The 24,668-nt window shown below is 31.6% G+C and overlaps 2 protein-coding genes across 3 annotated transcripts; both read left to right on the top strand.

The window, feature by feature from the left end:
* The first annotated feature begins 7,627 nt into the window (after nt 1-7,627).
* On the top strand, nt 7,628-14,390 carry LOC108451208 (auxilin-like protein 1). Of its 2 annotated transcripts, XM_017748931.2 has the most exons (8): nt 7,628-8,300; nt 9,087-12,915; nt 12,992-13,067; nt 13,157-13,227; nt 13,306-13,371; nt 13,465-13,554; nt 13,739-13,915; nt 14,053-14,390. In XM_017748931.2, exons 1-8 carry the CDS (start codon nt 7,867-7,869, stop codon nt 14,086-14,088), a joined length of 4,779 nt encoding a protein of 1,592 aa, XP_017604420.2. In that variant the 5' UTR covers nt 7,628-7,866; the 3' UTR covers nt 14,089-14,390. The 2 variants fall into 2 exon arrangements, 1 of the variants encoding a protein (XP_017604420.2); XR_008276135.1 differs by lacking the exons at nt 13,465-13,554; nt 13,739-13,915; nt 14,053-14,390 and having other exon boundaries at nt 7,646-8,300; nt 12,985-13,067; nt 13,306-13,368.
* Nucleotides 14,391-15,495: 1,105 nt separating this feature from the next.
* LOC108469705 (uncharacterized) lies at nt 15,496-19,462 on the top strand. Its single transcript, XM_017770708.2, has 4 exons — nt 15,496-15,681; nt 17,354-18,126; nt 18,339-18,767; nt 18,848-19,462. The coding sequence occupies exons 2-4, from the start codon at nt 17,358-17,360 to the stop codon at nt 19,027-19,029; spliced, it is 1,380 nt and encodes a 459-aa protein (XP_017626197.1). The 5' UTR covers nt 15,496-15,681; nt 17,354-17,357; the 3' UTR covers nt 19,030-19,462.
* Nucleotides 19,463-24,668: the final 5,206 nt, after the last annotated feature.

Genomic DNA, 24,668 nt, shown 5'->3' with positions numbered 1-24,668 from the left:
GTTGGGTTAAAGAACTTAAGTTAAAACTTTGATTCGATTAATTGATATGCCATTTTTCTTTAAAACCTATTAAAATTTTAAAATTAAATATTTTAAATTACAATTATATTAACAGTTAAAATAAAATTAAATAACCAATTAATATTGAACTTCCTTCCCTATTTATTCCAACACAAAATCAAATAAACAGTAAACCTAATCTCACAATCTGTCTTTGGTCTCCTTTTTTTTCTTTTTTTTTTCTTTTTTGCTTTTCCTTTAAACAAACCCGCAAATTCAGGCTAAAATTTCTAGTCGTTGTCCTTTGACCAAATCACCAATTCCTTTGAATTTTTATTTTTTAAAGTTCCCAACTTAATTTATTCATAGCCTATATTTTTTATTGTAATGATAAAAATAAAATCTTTTGACACTCTTTATTTTCTAATTAAAACAAAATTTCTCTTGAATCTAATCATTTAAATTTTATTTGGTGTTGATAAGGTTGTTTAAATGATTAATTGAATCGAAATAATATTAAGTGAAATAATTGAATTAAATTTTTCAAAAAAAGTTAATCTAACCAAAATATTTCAGTTAATTCATCGATTAACCAAATCAACCAAAATTTATATATTTTTTTGTTTTTTGTTAAAACAAATATAAAATATATCAAAAAGAATAAATTGATAATGTTCATTTGACGAATTATCTGAATTAGCTAAACTAAAACTACATATAATTTGTATTATTAATTATTAAGTTCGGTTAATTACCTGATTTTGAATCAACCTCCGACTAAATTAGATCGATTAACCAAATTAGATCGATTCGATCGATTAATTCGATTTTAACCGAAATTTGAACACCCCTAGGTGATGATTGAGTATTAGTTCGATTGACATGAACATTATTTCAATGCAGGAAAAAGCGAGTTCAAGTACATTGAAACGCATCATCCTCCTATTTACTAGAAAAGCTATAGGTAAAAGTACTAATTTTTAATACCATTTCTAGTGCAAAATCCAATATGACAAACTGTTATTATATTGTTTCAAAACCAGGTTAATATCAGAACATGCTCAACCACTCATCAACTCTGATTTGTAGGACCAAACATTTCCTATATACATATATATATATATATATATATATATATGTATATATGTGTTAGTTTCTTTACCAAGCAAAAATGATTCTCACTTGATTATTTTAATACAACATGGGATTTAATTAATAATATCCATCTGTATAATAATATAATCTCCCTCTACTCTTCAACTCTTCCTTCCCAATCAATCTTTGCTTCTCCAATTAATCATATTTCAATATGTTTAATCCGACAAAAGTATCACCGAGAATTTTGTATTAAAATTTAGATTGTATTTCGTTTTTTTTATTTAAAAAAATTACTAAATTAATCCATGTACATTAGATCAAAGAGTAGATTGGTCTTTATGTTAAAAATTCTACCTATTTTTCTTGTTAAAAATTGGTCCCTATACATTAAGAAGCCACGTATCATTGTCTTGTTATTCTATTAGTCATACCAATTTTTAACAATACAAATGGATAAATTTTTTAACAGAAATAACTGATTTGCTATTTAAACATGGTTTATGCGTATTGAGATTTAAACTCAATGAATATCTAAATTGAAAAATTTTAATTTTGAATTTAATAATTATTATAATGTGTATTGATTACAAGAAATATTATTACATGATTAAACAAAACAAAAATAATGAGTTTTTTTTTTTTTTGAGCTTTGCATAGTGTGAATGGCAAAAAGTGGGAAACATGAGGGCCCAATTTTAGCCTTCTTTTATGGTTTTGGTAAAAGGTTATAAGATAATACAAGGGGCCCAACTTGGGATTTCTTTAATTTAACTTTTTCTCTTCAAATTCTCACCATTTGACAAAACCACCCACACTAGCTAGCTAATAATTTTGAAAAATAAAATCAAGGGGTAATATAATTGTTGGTCCTTGAATTTAGCAATCAGGTCCGTTTTGGTACTTGAACTTGATAATTAGATCATTTTTTGTTGTTGAACTTGGATTCCGTCAAAATTTGATGACGTGATCAATGTTCTTGAAGCAATACTAGATTGATCGGTCGGAAAGTACAGTTTGAACCACACATATATAAATTATGTCATGTTTACGATGTGAGTGAAAAAATATGAAATATATTTATTAAATTTTTACGTAAAAATTAAATGAAGCTTTGACTGAAATAGTAAAATTGGAGGTTAAAGATTTTAGTGTATTGATTTTGACTCCGTAAGCTAAATCAAGAACAAAAGCAATACATGGTTTTTGTCTTTCTATTATATCGGGATTTAATTTAACATAAATTAATCCCCATGCTTTTATAATGGTGTTAGTAAGTCCAAATTGATAACATCGTTAGCTGTTGTTGTTAAAGTGATGATTGGTCATGCAAACAATGTCACTTGAAAATCCAATTAACCGTATTCAACTAATAATAAATTTACATATAAGATAATAGAGTTATTATTTTAAATTCAGTAATAAACAATAAAAGTAAACAATCAAATTATGTTAAATTAAAATCGAGAGACTAAAACCAAAATTACACTTTTAAATGATTCTTTTCTAAAACTGTTCGATTTAGTGTTTGTATGGTTAAAAAAATTAAATAAAATCAAATTTTATTAAAATCAATATTTACTATTTAAAAAATGCGCTCACGATTTAACATGATTAATATTTTTAAACTTTTATGGTTTTACAAATGAATTTTTTATGGTAAACTCGGATAAAATTGATAGCTTAAATACCACGTTAACAAACCAAAAAAAAACTTTAAATACCAATTTGAGAATTGAAATATAATTCAAGGGCTAAATTATAAATAAACCTTTTTCTGATGCTATCCCAAATTGCAATAATCACCCATCACTGTCAAAAACCTTGCCAAAGAAAGGCAGGTGAGAAACCTTACCAAAGAAAGGCAGGTGAGTTTGCATTTTCATCCTACTTTGCTTGTATGGACCCTCTTGTTTTCAAAGAATTTAATGCCATCCCCATACCTAATATATATTGGTCCTCATCATAACTAATTTTCATAAATTATTAATTATTTTTTCTCTTTTTTCTTTCTTTCTTTTTTTATACTTTAGGTCCAATGATTAGCCTCAGGCTCTCACCTCTATTTGGATTCTCATTTATATTCCCAACCTAATCTTCTACTTCACTCATTTGTTTGCCTTTAAAATATATATATATATATATATATATATATATATATATATATATTCAAATTTCCTCTTTTAATTTTGGAGCCACCCAAAATTTGATTTTGAGGATATGCTTCAATGTTTAAATTTATGGTCAAATTATGATCTTGATCCTTTTATTATGTTTAAATTTAAAATTTAGTTTTAAGAGTTTAATTTTACATAAGTTTATTTATTCAAATTTTATAATGTTATTATAAAGTAAATGCAAATAAAAACAAAGAAATTAAATTTAAAAATTGAGCATAGTAAAGGATGAAAACCATAAATTAACCTAAACACAATTTATTCTTCATTTTCAATAGTTAAATCTCACGTCAATAATTTCATCTTGAATTTTAAGTCTTTTATTTGAATTTAATTTTTTTCAAGATGAAAATTAGAGGTGCTCATGAGCCGGGTTCGAGTTGAGTCTAAGATATTAACATACTTTATACTTACTTAAACCCATCCTGACCTGAAATCTGAACCTAAAATTTTACCCAAACTAGCTCATATTTGCAAAATACTAACTCAAGCTATTTTTGTGCCCGCCCATATTATTTTAAAAAAAAAATAATTTATATTATATTATTTTAATATTAATAATTTAATATTTTTATTTAATAATTTTTTATATAGTCATCTTAATATTATTTTAACGTTCACACTAAAGTAATATTATATATTTAATATAAGTTTATTTTTTAATGTGTTCTAAAATTATACAATACAAAATATTATAAATTTAAAACGGATCGAGACCTTTAGATGCAGACGAGTAATTCAACCCATAAATAGATCTAATAAAAATATTAATATGACATTAAATTAATAAAAAAATAAATAACGTGAAGTTACAATTTCATATTATATTTCCTGATCGAGGATGTTGGGAAATTATGAATAATAATTAGTGGCAAAGAAAATAGATAAAAGCAGCTAAGAAAGAGAAATGCAAGGGAGGGTTTAATGATTAAGGGCTTAAAAGACAGCTGGAAGTTTTGAAATAATCAAATTATTAAAATAATTTTATTAAATAAATAAATCATGCTGGGGACAAAGATAATTATGTCTGGATAAGATATCTGAATATTAGCAATTAAGTCTAGGGTTCAAACCTTCACCATTACAACTAAATAATTTAATTGATCTATTTTAATTTTTTTCTAATTTTTTGGTAATTGATTTTCAAATTTTAGTCAATTTGTAATTTTAAGATGGAAAGATTGATTAATTAGTAAAAATTTTAACAACGTTAACATAATAATTAGTGTGACAGTTCACTTGTATTTTATAAATATTAATAAATTTCATAAAATCTTTTAAATTTTTATTCATGTCAGAAGGAAGAACATGTAAACTATCATGCGAGTTGTCGATTAGTACCTTTAAAATTTTTATTCAAAATAGAATAAATTAATTAAAATTTAAAGGTTAATAGTCAAAGTGATAAAATATATAAATATTAGGGGCTCAATTTGTTATTATCTCTTAATTTTAAATTAGACATTGGAGTATTAAAATGTCAATTATTCAAATTTAACATAATTTTCATTTAAAATATTATCGATTGGACTTTAATTTTTTAAATCATACGAATAAAGAGATTAAATTGTTGAAACTAAAAATAGAGTGATTAAATTTCAAAAGTTTAAAGAGTAAAGAGGCCACAGCAAAATTAAACCTTTACTGGTTTTCATTTGTAGTACTAGTTAATTAATTATAACAAAATTATAAAGGGATAAATACAAGACTATACATTAACTTCCATTTAATGTGTAATGTCATGCGTAAATTTTGATTTTGTGTAATTTTATACATTAAATTTTGATTTGATTTATTTTTAGAAATTACTAACGAAATTATCAAATTAGACCATTTTAAGTTGATATATTAGATATACAAGCTATTATATTAATCCGATATGAAAGTAAATGTATTTATTAATTTTTAAATGTATACATTTGAATCGAAATAAAAGTTTCATATATACATATGAACCACAATTCAAGTTTCAAGTGCATAATCAAATCGAAGTTTATGTATCAAATTGCATATGAGAACAAAGTTTATGTATAAAATTGATATTTATCCTAATTATAAATTATGAGTATAATTAAGGGTAAACTACCATAATAGTCACTTTTGTTTTCCTCAGGTTACATTTTAGTAACTTTTATTTGAAATGTTACGTTTTAGTCACTTACATTAACGTGTTGCAACATTTTAGTCACTAAGCCGTTAATTGTCGTTAACGATGTAATTATAAGCTGATGTGGCACGTCAAATCATCATTTCAGATAAAAAATTAGGTTAAATTATACAATTGGTCCCCATATTTTTTGTTTTGAGCAATTTAATTTGTTTCTTTATGTTCTTTTAACTTTCTTTTTTTTTTTTCGTTTATTTTTCACTCTCTTCTACTTCTCCCTCTATTTTTCTCCCTCATCCATCTCTTTTAATGTAAAAGAAAAAAATTACTCAAGATAAAAAAAAACTATAGGGATCAATTATATAATTTAACCTAAAATTTTCATTTGAAATGACGATTTAATGTGTCACCTTAGCTTACAGTTATACCATTAACGACAATTAACGCTCAACGACTAAAATATTTAACTTAAATGTAACCCAAAACAAATAAAAAGTGACTATTTTAATAGTTTATTCTATAATTTATATATGAGAAATTTTATATGCAATTAAATACATCATTTTCAGAATTAATTCCCATCACATCAAATTTTTTCTCCCTCTTCTTACATTATCTAAATTAAGATTATTATATCTTAAATTCTAAGGTTCAACTGCCAGCCACCTAAAAATAAATAAATAGAAAAATATTAATTTTAAGAGAAACCCAAAGATGCCCATATTTAATACCATATATTAAAAATATACAAAATGGAAAATTGCAAAACGAGGACATCTTTTTTTAAAAGCTTCCAAATAAATCAGTTTCAAATTTATAACAAAAATATATCAAATTTCAAGCCTAAAGGAATACAAAAATAAGTATTATATTAACAATAATATTAATACGACATAAATATGTTTGTATATTAAAATTTATATAAGAATGAATTTAATATAAATATGTGAAAACCGATTAGATAGCAAATGAAAATATTTAGTAACAAAATTAAATTGATTTACAATTAAAATTATTAACAAATTACAGATTGAGTCATAGTTTGATTGATATGGACATTGTTGTTAATGCAAGAAGATGTGGGTTCTAGTGCACTGAAACGCATTATCTTCTTATTTATGGGTTTGGGAGGGAGTATGGGTAGTTTTAGGCATTGTGTAAAAAAAATTAAATCAAATTTTCTACTTTTTTTTGGTAAAATTACTATGGAGACTCTTTATTAAGAATCAGATTTCATTTTTCTCACTTCACTTTAAAAATGGGCAAATTAGTCATTGCATGTTAAATCAACGAGTAATTTGGTCCTTTCTGTTAAAATTTTCATTCAGTTCTACCGTATGTACCTTATGTTGAGATACATGGACAAAATTTTAACAGTAGAAATGGAAGAAATTTTTAATAGAATGACTAATTTGTTGTTTGATCTAACCTACAGGGACTAATTTTCTAATTTATTGAGTAAATGGCAAAATGCAATCTAATTCCTAGTACACGGATCTCTATGGTACTTTTATTATTTTTTTAGTAGTACGTGGAAATAATAAGTTGATCTAGCATTGTACATATGATGATATGTTTGATATATCATATTTTAGAAATAGTAGACCTCAATGAATTCAATAAATACTATCTGTATCGAACTAAAATTTTAAAATTTAAAAAGTACATGACTAAAAATACCAAATCCAAGTACATGAATTTACGTATAGTACATGGACTAATTGCAAAATTTAACCATTAGTTTTGGGATAAAGCAACCATTAGTCCCTAAACTTGACAACTTAGTCTCACAACTTGCCAAAATTTCCCAGTTTGATCTTGAACTTAGGATTTCGTTTAAGGTATGGTAACGTGAAATTTTCAGATTGTGTTACATCATCACTTAAAAAATTTAAACATTTTATAAGTTTTTTTATGATTTTTAATAATTTTGATACTTTTTATTTTAATTTAAAGATTTGATATAAATTTTAAAAAATTTAAGTCATGGTGTAGTATAAACTCAGAGTGCCATGTTATCACACTTCGATGAAATCCAAGTCAGACTAAATTGGGAAAAAGCTGTCAAGTTTCGAAACTAATGTGGACAAAAAATGTTTAGGGACCAAATTAGAAAAAGATACCAAATTCAGGGACTAAATGTTACTTGTCCCTTACTTTTCTCTTAAATGTAACCGTAAAATTAAAAAAATTTAAGAGGCAATTGAAGTAAAGAATAATAAATTACAAGCCCTTTTCTGGAATTTCCATGATTATTATTTTATTAATTTAATTTCTTTTCGTCCTCCTCCTCTGACTATCTCTCTCTCTCTTTCTTTTCAGTAATGCCAGAGACAGAGACTCATTGTAAAAGCAGCAAAAAAAATAAAAAAAAATACACACACATACACAAACGAATATTATAAATAATAATATTTTAAAAAATAAAAAATAAAAAATAAAAATAAAAACTCTCTCAGTTTAGAATCCTGGAAAGCTTTCATTTTCATGGAAAATCTTTCACATTCTCGGAGACCAAACAGGGTCGTTTCTCAAGCTGCTGCTACACTCAACAAGCGAACGGCAACTAGCAATGGCGCCAACAGCTTCTCAGGCAGAACCGTGTACGACGACGTTTTCGGTGGTGTGCAGAGATTCGGTACCGGTGGTGGTCCGACTTTGTCGCCGAGGCCAGAGGATTACAGCGAGATTTTCGGCGGATTTCACGCTTCCCGAGGCGCGTCGATTCCGGTGCTGGATCTCCCGTTGATAGACAGCAACAATGGGGCGATGTTTGATGTACGGAACCCTAGGTTTAACTACGCCGAGGTTTTTGGTGGATTCGACGGGTCGGACTTTGCTGCTACGTACGAGGAGCTGATCAGACAAGCCGACGGTAGTGATCGTCACGATTATGATGGTGATTCATCAGATGAAGCTTGGTATGCTCATTTCCCTTTTTTAATTTTATTTTTTATTTTATTTCTGTAGTTTTTTCTTTGAGCTATATGTTAGTTTTAGCTCAAATTTTGTTTTTGGTCCCTATACTATTGTAGAAGTTGGAATTTAGTCCATGTGCTTTAATTTGGCTTAATTTGATATCCTACTTATTAGTTAGTTCAAATTTTTTTTAAAAATTTCACACGAACACTTGGAATAGTTAACGTGTTAACAATTTGGACTAACTAATAGATTATGAGAGTAAGAGGACCAAATTATGCCAAATTGAAGTATAGGGACTACCTCCTAAAAGTTTAGCATAGTAGAGGGACCAGAACCATAATCTGACCTATTTTTTTTAGGTAGTGTTAACATGAGATTTGCTCTAATCCAAAGTTTTAACATGATAGTTACTGGAAAATTACCTGTTCTTGGGGGAATCTAAGAGAGCTTATGGCAAAGACTGATATTTTTGATCAACTTTTATATTTTGATGTACTTATTCATTCTTATAGGGGGCGATGATATATATATATTATGTGATTCTAGGTCTTTGCTTCTTCATTGTAATGAAAAAGTATGTAAGGATTGCTTTATTTACATTTACTTTTGATGTTTTGAGTTAATATTATTTTGAAGAACTGATTTAGATTATTGCTATAGGTTCTATGTAGAAATTGTATGCATGTTATGTTTCGAGGTGTCCACCTTTCTGGGTTTATTTTTAATGTAGTGATTAGTAAGGGGTATGATTTTGGTTGGTGAATTTATTTTGTTGCCTCTTATAGGATGCAGGATGAAACTGAGTTTCTGTCAGAAGGGTCGGACCATTCTGGAAATTGTCAGTACTTCTCAAATGGGGATTATTATGAACCAGTCGATAGCAGTATGGAGTTCAATATGTCGTATCATAAAGCCAATGTTAGAAGCAACAGAGATATGTCGAATGCGGTTATGCATGTTGCTGAGCTGCATGCTGAACCTGAATATGCTTATATAATTGAAACTTCATTGGGAAAGACAGAAAACAAGAATCCAATATTGCATACGACGGATGACATCAATCTTGAGTTCACTGGAGGAGTTGCAAAGAAAAAACATCTTCGGAAAACTGTGTCGCATCCTTCTAACGGGGCTGCTGGTGAGCAAACATTTGCATATGATTCCACTCAAAGACGATACCAGGGAAAGGACTCATGTTCAAATGAGTCATTCATAACAATTTCTGAAATCAACTTAAGGACTCAGCCATCTCATGTCCCACCTCCCGCTAGACCTCCACCACATGTCCGTGTCAATACCGGAGACCATCAAAGTGTTCAACATGCTGTTTCTGGAGAGAGAATGGGTGATAGTTCACCTCCTTTCTTTGATGTTGAGATAGATGCAAGCTCAGCCGCTGTGGCCTCTGCTGCAGCTATGAAAGAAGCAATGGACAAAGCTCAAGCACAGCTGAAGAGTGCGAAAGAACTACTCGAGAGGAAGAGGGAAGGAATTGAAAACTCTAATAAACTGGGTTCAAAGTCTGATGGGAAAGGTAAGAAGGAAAGGACCAGTAAGGCTATCGAGGGGTCCAGTGATATAAAAGATGACAAAGTTCAGGGCATCAAGGGAAAAGAAGACAATGGAACGAAAATATCTGTTAGAGAGGAGAGGCAAAAGGCTGTGAAAACCCTGGCACCTGATTCAATGGAAGGTGAAAAGCTTTTTAATGTGTCCAAATATTTTGTAGTTGAGAAGCATGGGAAGGAATCCCAGTCTATTGAAGAGTGCGGTGAACTTGATGGAGCTGATGAATGGCAGGAGGAAACTCAATTTTTTGAATTGGTTCGAACAGATAAATCAAGAGTGGGATTTCAGCACACAAACACTGATAAAGTTTTTGTCCAGAGCATGAAATTTAATGAGCCTCAGTATAAATCTCAAAAGGCAAGCATCGGAGCAGTGGAGCAACTGGAAAGTGACATGAAAGTTGAAGCTGTTAGGGAAGACCATGAACTGGAGAAAGTCGAGAGAGACATGAAAATGGCAAAAGAAGCTAAAGAGGCCCGTAGGCATAAAGGGCATGAAAAAAAGTTAAAGTCAGCTCAAGAGGTTGGTGCAGAGGAGAATGAGCAATCTATAACAGCACGGAAACTTTCGGGAAATGGTAAGAAACCGAATGGAGCCGATGAACTCGGAATACGTGAGAAACGAGTAAATGCTCAAGAAAAGGAAAATAAAGTTGAAGTTCAGCGGGCAATGGAACAGAAAGAGAGAGCACAGCAGGAGAAAGAAATTAGTAAATATATTCCAAATCCAAAGAGAGTTGAGGGGTGTCAAGAAAGAGAGGATGAGGAAAAAAGTTGGAGGGAAGTTTCTAAGCAGGAAGAAAATGATATAATACTTGAGCAGGTTCTTGTACAAGCAGAGAATGAGACAATGCTGAGTGATGCTGTTCAGCAGGAAGAGAAAGAGAAGAAATTGAAGGAAGCTCATGAACGAGAAGAGAGAAGGAAGAAAGAGAAGGAGGCACGTGAACTAGAAGAGAAAGAGAAGGAGAAGAAATTGAAGGAAGCTCGTGAACGAGAAGAGAATGAGAAGAGATTGAGGGAGGATCGTGAACGAGAAGAGATAGAGAAGAAATTGAAGGAAGCTCGTGAACGAGAAGAGAATGAGAAGAGATTGAGGGAGGCTTGTGAGCGAGAAGAGAAAGAGAAGAAAGAGGAGGCACATGAACGAGAAGAGAAAGAGAAGAAATTGAAGGAAGCTCGTGAACGAGAAGAGAAAGAGAAGAAATTGAAGGAAGCTCGTGAACGAGAAGAGAATGAGAGGAGATTGAAGGAAGCTCGTGAACGAGAAGAGAATGAGAAGAGATTGAAGGAAATTCGTGAACGAGAAGAGAAAGAGAAGAAAGAGAAGGAGGTACGTGAACGAGAAGAGAAAGAGAAGAAATTGAAAGAAGCTCGTGAACAAGAAGAGAATGAGAAGAGATTGAAGGAAGCTCGTGAACGAGAAGAGAATGAGAAGAGATTGAAGGAAGCTTGTGAACAAGAAGAGAATGATAAGAGATTGAAGGAAGCTCGTGAACGAGAAGAGAAATTGAAGGAAGCTTGTGAACGAGAAGAGAAAGAGGAGGAGGCACGTGAACGAGAAGAGAAAGAGAGGAAAGAGAAGGAGGCACGTGAACTAGAAGAAAGTGAGAAGATATGGAGAATGGCCCTTGAACAGATAGAGAATGAGAAAAGATTAAAACAAGCACGTCTGCAGGAAGAAAATGAGACGAGACAGAGAATGGTAGGGGAGGCAGTTGAGCAAAATAATTACAGCAAACCAGTGAAAGCAGTCCAAGATACAGAAGATGAAGTCAACCAAAAAGTAGTTGAGCAGGAAGTAACTGAAGAATTGCAGGGAGTAAACTATGTATACCAGCAAACTGCAAGGGGTGAAAACGGGATGAAACAGAAAATTGCCAAAGAAACTCATCAGCCTGGGGAGGGAGAGGATCCTGTGATATATAATAAGGTAAACAAACAGGATCATATCAATAATCATAAAGAAAATCAATTGGTTGGAAATAATGATCAAAACTTTGATGAGCTGGAAGAAACTGACGGGTTTGTTCTTGAAGAAAATGGAAAGATGGAGGCCGAATTTAGAGACTGTGAAAGGAGAACAGAAGCAATGGGGCAAGGGGGTGTTGATGGAAAGTTCAATGCATCCAGAACGGTGCCATGTGACTTAGAAGTTAAAGCTAACCAGTTAAGAAAAGATGATATCTCAGTCTTACGTCATCAAAATAAGGGGGTGAAGAAAGCCGATGAAGCTGTAGTTGGCATTGGACAAACAAATGCTGAGAACATTAACAGCGTCTCGGAAATGGACTCCAATAATGACAAGCAAAGGTTGAAATCTCCTTATGAATGGAGGGAAAGAGCAAGGAATATCAAGGAGGCTCAGGTTTCCTCATCTCTTGAAGAAAACAAGGATAAGTATGTGTCAGCTCAAGTGGTGAATGAGTCTGTTGAAACTGGAAGGAAACCAGAAGCTGCTAAGGCATCTGTAGAGGATGGGAAAGGAAGCACTCAGAGAACAGTTCACCAGGTTAAGGTAAGTCAGAATATGGAGAGGAAAGACAAGAATATTATTGAGAGCCTTACACCTGAAGATAAGGAGGCTGAAAGGCTAAAAAGAGAAAGAGAACTGGAACTTGAACGCCTTAGAAAGATAGAAGAAGAAATAGAGAGGGAGAGAGAAAGGGAAAAAGATAGGATGGCTGTTGACAGCACAGTTCTCGAAGCTCGTGAAAGGGGATATGCTGAAGCCCGGGAGAGGTCTGAGAAGGCTGCTCTAGAAAGAGCAACTACTGAAGCTCGTCAAAGAGCAATGGCAGACGCACGTGAGAGATTAGAGAAGGCATTTGCAGAAGCTAGGGAGAAGTCTTCTATGGAAGCCAGGCTCAGAGCAGAGCGTGCTGCTGTGGAGAGAGCAACTGCTGAGGCTCGAGAGCGTGCGGTGGAGAAAATAATGGCTGAAAGGGCTGCTTCTGAGGCGAGAGAGCGAGTAGAACGGTCTATGTCAGATAAATTTTCGACTTCTTCTAGAAACAGTGGAATGAGAAGCAGCTATTCATCCTCTGTAAGTGTGTCCTTAATTTCTGTTTTTTATGAAATTCATTGGTTCCATGCAACATTTAATGGATCTTAGTTCTCAGGATCTGAAGGATCAGCATTTTCAGAGCACCAATTCTTTTGGTGGTTTAAGATATCCGTATGCCTCCGCATATAATGGTAGGTTATTTTGTGAAGTACTAACTGTATCCTTTTAATACTTCTTTGCTTTCTGCTACTGAAAACAAAGTTTCTTTATGTACTTGAAGGGGTTGAAGGTGAATCAGCTCAGAGGTGTAAAGCCAGATTGGAGAGATATCAACGAACAGCTGAACGTGCAGTATGATTTCTTCCTCTTCCTACAAAACTGGGAACCTTGTTAGTGCATATCGAAATAACATTTCTTGGATTTTTGCAGGCTAAAGCTCTCGAAGAAAAGAACATGCGCGATCTTATTGCTCAAAGAGAGCAAGCTGAAAGAAATGTATTCTTCGGGTTTTCTCACCTATGAAGATATTTCACGATTACACTGTCTTTGCATTTTTTACCGACAATCTTGTTTCTTTTCTCATTGCAGAGATTAGCGGAATCTCTTGATGCCGATGTCAAGAGGTGGTCGAGTGGGAAAGAAGGGAACCTTCGTGCATTGCTTTCAACTTTGCAATACGTATGTACTATTATCCAAATTCTCTCCAATCAAGCTTTTATAATCATTTCCTTTGTTGACTGGGTCGTTTAATTGACTTAATGCTTAATCTTCCATCATTCGGAATAATATCAAAATTTCTCATTGCTAATGTACTTTGATATCCTTACAACAAGTTAAAACCCGAGCTTTCTTCATTTGACAGATCCTTGGCCCAGAGAGTGGTTGGCAGCCAATTCCGTTAACCGAAGTTATAACTTCAGCTGCCGTTAAGAAAGCATACAGAAAAGCCACTCTTTGCGTCCATCCCGACAAATTACAGCAACGAGGTGCAAGCATTCATCAGAAATACATTTGTGAAAAGGTCTTCGATCTTCTAAAGGTCAGTTACCAACTTACCTGCGAACTCGGTCTATGCCATTGATAACTGATGGGGGATTTAGAATTCAATGGAACCAAACCAATTACGGATGTATGTTATATAAAGACTTAACTTCTTGTTGCCTTTTTCATTTTCAGGAAGCTTGGAACAGATTCAATTCAGAAGAGCGGTAAAATGCAATCTTTTTTTTTTTTTTTAAATACAGTTGCGAATTGCTTCATTACAATTAAACTATGTTGCTGTAAATTTTACACTGTTAGCATAATAAATGATCCTCTTTTTGTCTATTCTATATTTCTACAGCATGTAATTGTGTGTAATTCAACTATTTATAAGCCCAAAGAAATAGATGAAAAGATTTTTAGTTAAAAGGCTATGGAACACGAACTCCATGTAATTGTGTATAATTCAACTATTCATTGGCTGGACAGCTTGCTCCGCCCGACTCGATACTCGAGTTTGAGATTTTTTTTAATATGGTATTTGTGTTAGTTTTTGGTCTAATATGCTACTTGTGTTATGTTTTGGTCCAGTTTGATATTTGTATTTGATAAAAAATATGTTTTGGTATTCAAAGGTATCAATGTTTATTTTTTAAATGTTTAATGTGGATTTTAGAGTTGATTTGATAAAAGTTAATTACTAATATTTTTATGTCTGAATTTTTATGATTTTCTTAATAGAATAAATTTAGTCTTAATTGTGAATTTGTTTAATTTTGTGTTTAATTTGTCAAATATAATATTTGATTTTAGGGTTGATTTGATGAAAGTTAATTGTCAATATTATTAGTTAATTATGAATTTTTATCAAATCAATTCTAAAATTTGAATTAAATACTAAAAATTTAATACAATTGCCTTTAATTATCAACATGATTTTTGTTTGTCCAATACAAATATCACATTGGATAAGAGAAAACAAACATCAAGTGTCATGTTAGAAAATAATGTCAACCGAAAATATCAAATTATTAATAAGTTTAAAAATATAAAATAATTTATTATTATTTGAGCAGGAAAACAAGTCAATTGTTTGAATTTTTACAATTTACTAATACAATTATAATTATAGTTTCAATTTATGAATAAGTAAATGTATTTATTTAATATAAAAATAAAATATTTTATTTATTTTTTAAGTATATACAATTAAATTAAAGTTAAAATTATATATATTTAAATCGTAATTAAATTTAATGTGAATAATTATATATTAAATCAAAATTTATCTGTAATTTTATTTATATATTAAAATACAAGGAACCAAATTTAATTAGAAACCAACCAAATAATTATTACAACTTACAACAAATGTGCTTCAAGCTTTTGCTTAATTTTGCCGCGTGTCCGTTCCTTTCCATCCTTCCAAACTTCCTTTCCATCCTTCCAAACGACATCATATTAATTCACAAAACGGTAACTCGACATTCCCCGTTCTTCCACGCATTTTGGAGATTCATAATCCGTACAGACATATCAGCAAATACCCAAACTATCCCTCCCTAACTGACCGTTGCATTCCACACCAATCAAGGCTAAATTTGACATTCCCTTAATTATCAGCTTATAGCTATAAATAGAAAAAGAAAAAAAAATTCTAGCGTTTAAAATATTTGCGGTAAGGAAACGGAGGTGGTCTTTCAATTTTCATTTTTTTCTTCTTTAAATTCTCTCTCGACGCGCCACCGTGTACTCCGCCACTATCGCCGCCGCTCACGCCTAGGCGTCTCTTCTATAAGGATTAGCTCTTTATTAGCATTTAAGGTAATGAATCTCCTCCTTTTTTTCAATTGTATAAACATCTGGAAGCCTTTTCATTTATGTTTAGATTCTTTTTTTTTTTTCTTTTTTCGTTATTGATATCTTCTCCAGGTTTTGAATTAGCTGATCCTAATAGCTCTCTATTGTAACCGATCAGTTGCTTTTCTTGAAAAGAAAATTGCAGTTTCGAATCGTTCGAGGTCTTTATTTTATTTCAAAATTTTGTTGTTAAGTAAAATAGGAAATTATCTTAACGATTTTTTTTGCCTTTTTTTAATTTCATATTGGTGCTCGTGTTATTATTTCTCGGTTTGTAATTTTTGGTTTTTTTTTTTTCATTTTTTTGGAACTTGTTTAACATAGAAGTATATTATTATTGTATGTTTTAATACATACATATAATGGAATTCTCTTTTTCTTTCATCGAAAAAGAAAAAGAGAAAATATAGTCGGCGTCTATTAGACCCTCTAAATAATCCAATTACCATTTTTTTTGAAAAGTTCAAAATACTATGATGACTCCGTTGCTTTATATATTTATTTCATCTGTGATTCAGTAATTTCAAAGATTTTTTTGAAAAGAAAAAGAAAAAATAGTTTTTTTGGTACTCGTTTATTTTATAACATAAATATTGTTATAAATATTGTTAATAGTCTCTGGTGTGAAAAGAAAAAAAGTTTGTGACGCTATGTATGTAAGTATGTATTTCTTTGGTTTTCCGATCTGTTTTGAATTAATTAACATAGAAATATATTTTATGTTTAAATTAAAAAAAAATTATGTTCTGCGTGGCTGCTTTTGAAATCAAGAGGAATTCTCATGAGTTTCGGTTTAGCTGCATCTAACAGCATTAATTTTGGATTCACTTCTTCAAATTTTTCATGCTAGTATAGAGGATTTATTTTTTATTTATGCGGTTGAGATTTATTTAGCTATATGATTTCTGATTGAAGATGAACAGACTATTTACATGTATTAATGTTTGAATTTTTTAGATTAATCATTATTTTCCTTGTTATCATACAAAAATTGTGGCTTAGTTGCTATAACAAAAAGTTAACAACTTTAAGCTTAATTGATTGAATTTTTTCAAGTTCATGGAAAGTAAAGTGTTCTCAAACTATGTTACTCAAGCACAGATGTCAGTATCTCTCACGGGGTATGGTGATGGTCATAGTTTTTTAAGTTTTTCATTGTATTTGGAGGATTGTTGGATATCATATCTCCATATCATGTGCTGGACAAAGGTGTCGGACACTGAAAATGAAGAGTTGGAGCGACGTAGTTCCAGTAACAATGAGATTTTCTTTGTTGCCTTTACAAGTTTTTGCAAGTATTAATGTTTGAATTTTTTATTATCCGTTATTTTCCTTGTTATCATACATTAGTTGTGGCCTAGCCGTTACAACTAAAAGTTAGCAACTTTAAGCTTAATTGATTGAATTTTCTCAAGTTCATGGAAAGAATGTTTTCAAATGTAGCAACAATGAGTTTTTCTTCATTGCCTTTACAAGTATTAATGTTTGAATTTTAGATTATCCATTATTTCCTTTCTATCATACAAAAGTTGTGGCTTAGTTTTACACCTAAAAGTTAACAACTTTAAGTTTAATTGATTGGGTTTTCTCATTCTGTAATTTAGTGACTTAAGCTTTTTGTTGTTTGATCATGCAGAGCCATGCCGACGTTCACTGCAATAGCTTTGGACAGGTTGATAGAACCTGGACCTTCCAGATCTGTCAACAACTCTGGTCCTAATTCAAAACCACCTATCCCGAACCCAAAGCCTATCCCCAGCACAAAAATGAAGAGGAGCAGCAGTACATCAGTAACAAGTAAGGTAAATCGCCCCCAAATATCACCAGCCCTATATGCTACTCCTGAGGCAACCCCACTGCCTGATTCACCATCTTCTTTCCCTCCTTCTCCTTACATCATCAATCACAAGCGTCGTGGTCCTCGCCTTTTGAAGAGCTTTTCCGAGGACAATGTATCATCTTGTGAAAAAAAAGCCCATGAAGAAGATGAGGTTAATGGGAATGCAAAGTTGGCAGAAGGCAATTCTGTTGATCTACTTAAGGATTGTTCTGTTACTTTTAGCATTCATGAACCTAATGAAGAGGAACATGAGAATGGTGCTCATAATGGTCCTATCAATGTAGAGCGGCCAAATAGTGTCCGTGGCGGTTCCATTAAGGAGGAGCACATGAATGGTTTCCATGATGGTGAAGTTGGAAGCAGCCAAATGAATAATGGTTTAGCCATAGATGCTTCTGTGCTGAAGCCTGGAGCATTAAACTTGGAAAAAGGTGGAGATAGTGAAGATTTCTTTGATCCCAATGAATCAATGAGCGTCGCAAGTAATACTGAGGGAGGAGATGATGCTGCGGCAGAAAGTGCTGCACGGTTTGCTACACAGGGGGTAGAATTTTTTGATGCATGGGATGGTATGTAGTAGAGTGTTAATTTAGCCTGTATGTGATATTCATATATAGATGCACACAACACAATCTTTTCCTTTTAGCTGTAAAACATTTTTCTTGCATGACTCATTTTATTTTCAAAACCTGATATGTATTTACTAGGAGCGTGAAAAATGCTGGCTTAATTTATTTAATTGTGGTCGTCTTGGCTTACTTAGATTTCTTGTTTCCTCCAGAATTATCTTCTGAGAGTTTGCCACAGTCTGGTCCCCATGATATTGAAGCTGAACTGCGGGAAATAAGATTGAGTTTACTCACGGAGATAGAAAAAAGGAAGCAGGCAGAAGAAGCTCTAAACAAGATGCAATCCAAGTGGCGAAGAATCGGGCAAGAGTTTGGTGATGTGGGATTGTCACTGCCTGTGGATCCTTTTGTTGTGACAGAGGATGAACTAGTGAATCCAGCTGAAGAACTGCGGCAGCAAATGGGTATTGCACGGTTCGTATCATTATCCATGGGAAGGGGCATCGCAAAAGCAGAGCTTGAGACAGAGATGGAAGCTCAAATCGAATCGAAGAACTTTGAAATTGCTCGACTATTGGACCGGCTGCACTACTATGAGGCCGTGAATCGGGAAATGTCTCAGAGGAACCAAGAGGCTGTAGGTAAGGATTTTGTACCCCATTCTTAATCCTTCTTCCCTCAACATTTACCAGATTCAAAATTTATTGTTTGTTTCATTTAGAGATGGCACGGCGTGAAAGACAACGTAAGAAACGGAAACAAAGATGGGTCTGGGGTTCGGTTGCCACTGCAATTACCCTCGGGGCAGCAGCCTTGGCATGGTCTTACCTCCCAACAGGAAAAGAATCATCTTCTGCTAGCATTGCAAAAGGTCCAGATCCCGATAATCCAACAACCAAGTAAATAATTAAGCCATTATTAATCATTCAGTACTAGACTAGAGCTTGTGATAATCTCTGTCAGTGTCGATCACCTTAGCTATAGAATAAGACGCAAATACATTCTTTTCTCCCATTGTGAATAATAATTGCAGTATCTCATCCTTGCTTTAGTTTCTTCCATGAGATATCTGATCTTGAGGAATGTATAGTGCAATCAATATAATTTTTTTGAGTTGTTTTCTCCCCAGCTATCTGGGAGGACATGAAATTATCAAATTTATAGGTCTTTGTTAATGTTACCCAATGAATTTTTGTCTATCATATGATTATGATTATAATTTAATGATAAGTAGTAGCTTCATTTACACCGATGTTGAAGATTTTTGGAGGTTGTATATACTTTATGAGAACTAAAATGTTATTTTATTATTTTAATAGCTTTTATCTTTATAAAATTTTAAAGGATTAAATAATTTTTTTATCATTTTAGGGTTTAAGTGTAATTTTACCGTGTGTTAATTTAAAATTTTATAAATTCTAAAGATAACTAAATATTTTCATTCTAAGGGTTGGCAAATGAATATTTTCTTTTGTTGATAGGCTTGGATAATGGAAATGGCTTGTCATGTAAAATTCATTGACAAAAATCACTTGGTGGAAGCTGGTTTAGAAGGGTTTTATGGACAATCAACTGCTCTCAGTATGAAACTTAATCCCTGTTTGGATATTGGTACAGGTTTCATAGCAAATAATTTGATTCCTGCTATTGATTTTGCAAAACTATCCATTCATATCCTGATCAATTGTAATTATGATGTAAACTTTAAGGGTTAATTCCACTAGGGGTCCCAAATTATGCTCAAATTTTAAATTAGTCCCTGAAAAAGGTTTTAATCGAGTCCTCTAATTAGTCAAATTACAGATGGGGTGTTAAAGGTTAGTTCAGTTATGATGTATTGCGGACCATATTTAAAATATGTGATTCAAAATTTAAGGGCTTAACTGCAAAATTGGCCCCTAAACTATATTGCTTTTTTCTCTTAGGTATTTAAAGTTTTTTTTGGTCAAAGGTTAAACTATCAAATTTGTCTAACTCTACTGGTAAAGTGAATAAGAACATGTGACATGTCACGTTCTTATTGGTTTTTATCGTGTTTTGAGTAAAATGTGACAAAATTAATAATTTAGGTATCACACAATAAAAAATTCAGGTAACTAGGTGAGAAAAGTGATATAATTTGGAGGCCAATTTTGTATTTTAACCGATTTTAAACAAGTATGTATCTACTGTGTAGATAATTTTTAACATGTCAATTTTAAATTGTCCAGTGATAGTTACATTCATATTTAAAATTTGATACACATATTTTAAATATGCTCTACGTCAGATTCTAGATAACATTTAATTGCCAAGCCGACAACTAGACCGACAAAAAGATTTGGTTGATATAATCCTAATCTTTAAGGGCTTAACTAAAACATTTTAAAATTTAGAGATTAATTTAACATTTGTGTCATGATTTGAGGACGTCTGGTGGAATAATCCTAAACTTAAAAATACAACTTATGAAAATTTTAAGTTCCTCATTGATAACATTACCTGGTTATCCAACTCAAAACAATGAATACCGGCTCCCATTTTTAACCGATTGGCTTGACGCTCACATTCGAGACACGAAATTCGTCCTCCAAAAGCCGGTCATTGGCTCAACGCTCACATTCGAGACACGAAATTCATCCTCCAAAAGCCGGTCATTGGCTCGACGCTCACATTCGAGACGAGGAATCCGTCCTCCAAAATCCGATCCTTGTTGCCAAGTTTGGAAAATCAAGAAAAGACACTTACAAGAGAGAACAATTGTTTAACATTGTGTACCACAAATTATATACATCAGCTAAAGGAGGAGCAGCAGCTAGTGGTAGCATGTTTTGGTAACTATTAAGTGAAGGCATGGACTCATTTAGGGATTGATATGAATTGTACTGAGTGAGAGCCCTTCAACAGCTAAATCATTGCTCAACAATCATCAAATTCGTAAGGGGTAAACATATTTGCTTCAATATTCAAATTGGTATGTACGTTTTTTTGTTCAAATTGGTATTCAAATTTGGCTCCATTAAAATGGGACCATATGGGTAAATCATGTTAGATTTGTGGCACACATGTCATGTTTTGTCATTAGCTACTGTTCTTGTCACGTGTAACAACTTGATTGGTTTACTTTAAGGGGTGAAGTCAAAAATTATTTTTTGAGACCGAAATTAAACTATGTATTTTTATGAGAATTAAAATGTAATTTTTTCATTTCATTAGATTATATAACTATAATTTTTAAAGAATTAAATTACAATTTTATTATTTGAGTGGCCAAAATGCAACTTAACTATTTACCAATGTAATACCCTGAAAATTTTTACAGTAAGATATTATCCTTGATATAGTAAAATAAGGAAATAAAGTGACAAAAAGGGAAATTTTGAGTTATGTCAATATTGAGAAGTATATTATGATATATTAATTCAAGAAAGGACTAAATTGTAAAAGTGAGAAAAGTTTTGTTGCACAAGAGTAAATATTCATAATTTGAGGGGTTAAAGTGTAAATATAAAAAAGTTGAAGGACCAATAGTGTAAATAATTTAAGAGTGGAATGATATAGAAACTAAGGAAAATGGATGAATTAGGACCAAATTGAATAGATGAAGAACTATGAGGGACTAAATTGTAATTTTACCAAATTAAATGATGACTCAAGGATGGAATTTTAAAAGATAATAAGGGAAAAATGGTCAATTGGAAGAGAGAGAAATCTAGAAAGTAATAATGATGCTAGAGATATTTTGATATTTTATAATTATTTAATTAGATAAATATTATTTTATTAATACTTTAATAAGATATTTTATTATTATTTTATTAGTATATAAAGAAAGAAAGATGAGAAATTCTCATCCATATTTTCCCATGCACTAACGTGAGAGAAAGAGAGGAAGAAAGAAAGTTTTGCTTTCTTTATAATTTGGTCTTTTTACCAAAAATTCACCATTTTCACCCAAAAATCAAATGAATTTCCATAGCTACCAAGAGACAAAAATGTTAAGGAGAGCATGGGGATTTAGAATATCAAGTTGGATTCAAGAAATAGAAGTTGGAGGAGAGAGAAAATCAAGTTAAAGATTAGTATCAATAGAACAAGGTAAGTATATCAAGATTTCAATATGTTTTTAAGTTTGTTATTATTGACAAAGCATGGAAATAATGTTATAGTAGAGTTTTCTTACATAAGGTCCTATGTTTTTGATATGTTAGTGAAGAGAAAATAAGAGAAAGTGATAAGAAATGGTGTAGAAAAGGAAAATAAGGGTGTTATAACATGGTAATTAATAGCTTGCACAAAAACAGTTTTGGACAACAGCAGTAGTCTAACTTTGAAAAATCATCAAATATTTTAGAAATATAATTATAGGATGAATAAAATATGAAATTAAAGCTTATTAAGTCTAGTTTTTTATAGAAGAAATGATGTAAGTAATGGAATTGTAAATCATGAGATATGATGAATTTTGTGAGACAAGGTTAGAATGATTTCGGGTTCCCCTGTTCTGACTTTGTAAAATCATAAAAAATTGGATAGAAATAATTATGGGCTTAAATTTATATTTTTAGAATACTTAATGAGTCTATTTTCAATAGAAACAAACAGGAACATCATTCGAATTCTGTACGAGGAGATAATTAATTTTTAGTGAAGAAGGGCCAGAACTGTCACACAGCAGAACAGAGGTAACTTTAAAGAATAAACTGTACTTATTGGATAAACCAAAAATTCTGAAAATTTTATGGTAAGAATATATATGAGTCTAGTTTCAGGTAAAATTAGCTGATATTAATTTTGAGTTCTATAGCTCCAGATATAAATAATTTAGTGACTATGACGCATATAGACAGCTTGAATATTCATAAAAGTAAATAATAAAAATTATGGATAATGTTACTTACAAGTGTGTTATCTACATTAAGGATGTGGAATGGAGATGAGGAGGAGGAGGAAAAATATGTATGAATATTCATCTAGCATGGCTAATTTGTATATTTTAGGCTCAGGGACTAAATTGAATAAAAGTAAAACTTTATGGGTAATTTTGTAAAAATGTCAGAAATGACCAAATTGCATGAAATGGATTATTTTATTATTTAAATTACAAAATTGAATGAAATTATTAATTTAGTTCATGATCGGGGGAAAACATGTTTTAGGGATTAAATTGAAAAGTGTTGAAATTATGAAAAATTCTGATATTTTATAGAATTCATGGATTGTTATCAATATATATGAGAATAATAGCTGGAAATAAGGATTAAATTGCAAGAATTTTGTTTTCCTGACCCTAAGGATGAAATCGTCATTAATTAAAAGTTTAGGGGCAAAATGGTAATTTTTCCTAGAACATTAATTAAATGCATTAGAGTATGAAATGAATGAAAATGATGATCAAATTTATTTATAAAGATCTGGACGACTCAAATATGAGACTTGATCGTGGAAAAGAAAAGATATCAGATTAATGAAATTATAAACACAAACAAGCAATGAGGTAAGTTCGTGTAACTTGAATTATATTCTTAAATGCTTGAGATTGTATGTTATTTATGTGAATATGATTTGAATGTTCATTGTATGAAAATTTATGAAACATTGATAAATTTGATAAAAGGAGAAGAAATCCCGGTTGAATGAAAGGAAAATTCGATGGATCTCTGAAAAGGAATTGACGGTAAAAGGATCTAGCCGGACGGGTGATCCTATCTCGATATAGCCCTCCAAGAATATGTGTAAAACAGATTTAGCTCGGACGGGTAATCCGAATTAGGGTCTGAATTTAGCCTGGACTGGTAATTTAGATCCAAGCTCATTAGAGTAATTGTCGTTGCACGGGATTTAGCCTGGACTGGTAATCCCGACAATACTCTATGAGTTTATATTACAGGGGATTTAGCCTGAACTGGTAATCCCACTGTAAGGATGAGGTTCGCGGGAGTGTACTCTCTGATATGAAATGTGTAAGACCATGGTTGAAAGATACCATGGCAACCTGTGTGTAAGACCATGGTTGAAAGATACCATGGCAACCTGATATGAAATGTGTAAGACCATGGTTGAAAGATACTATGGCAACCTGATATGAGATGTGTAAGACCATGGTTGAAAGATACCATGGCAACGTGACATGAAAAGAATAAGACCATGGTTGAAAGATACCATGGCAACATGACAGAAAATGAGTAAGACCATAGTTGAAAGACACTATGGCATCACGTCAAAGATAAATAAGACCGTGGATAGGAGACGCTATAACATCTGTTGAACAATTGATATTCAGGTAAAATGTATCAGATGAGAATGGTTATATGAAATGGTTGTGTGAAATGTTTACAAGAACTGGTCATATGGAAATATATGTACAAAAGCATTGTATGAAATAATTATGAAAATGGATAACGAAATAAGTATAAGTACATGGAATATAATTTATGTTAAGTTTGATATAAGCTATTACCGAATAAATATACATCAAATATATGGAAATGATGAAGCATAAAATATTGATATAATGAAATGAATGATATATGCTTGTGAAGAAACGGTAAGAGCATGATATA

The sequence above is a fragment of the Gossypium arboreum genome, chromosome 2, assembly GCF_025698485.1.
Source record: "Gossypium arboreum isolate Shixiya-1 chromosome 2, ASM2569848v2, whole genome shotgun sequence".
Lineage (NCBI taxonomy): Eukaryota > Viridiplantae > Streptophyta > Magnoliopsida > Malvales > Malvaceae > Gossypium > Gossypium arboreum.
Note: the sequence above shows the minus strand (reverse complement) of the source record. Positions and strands in the feature narration are given on the sequence as shown.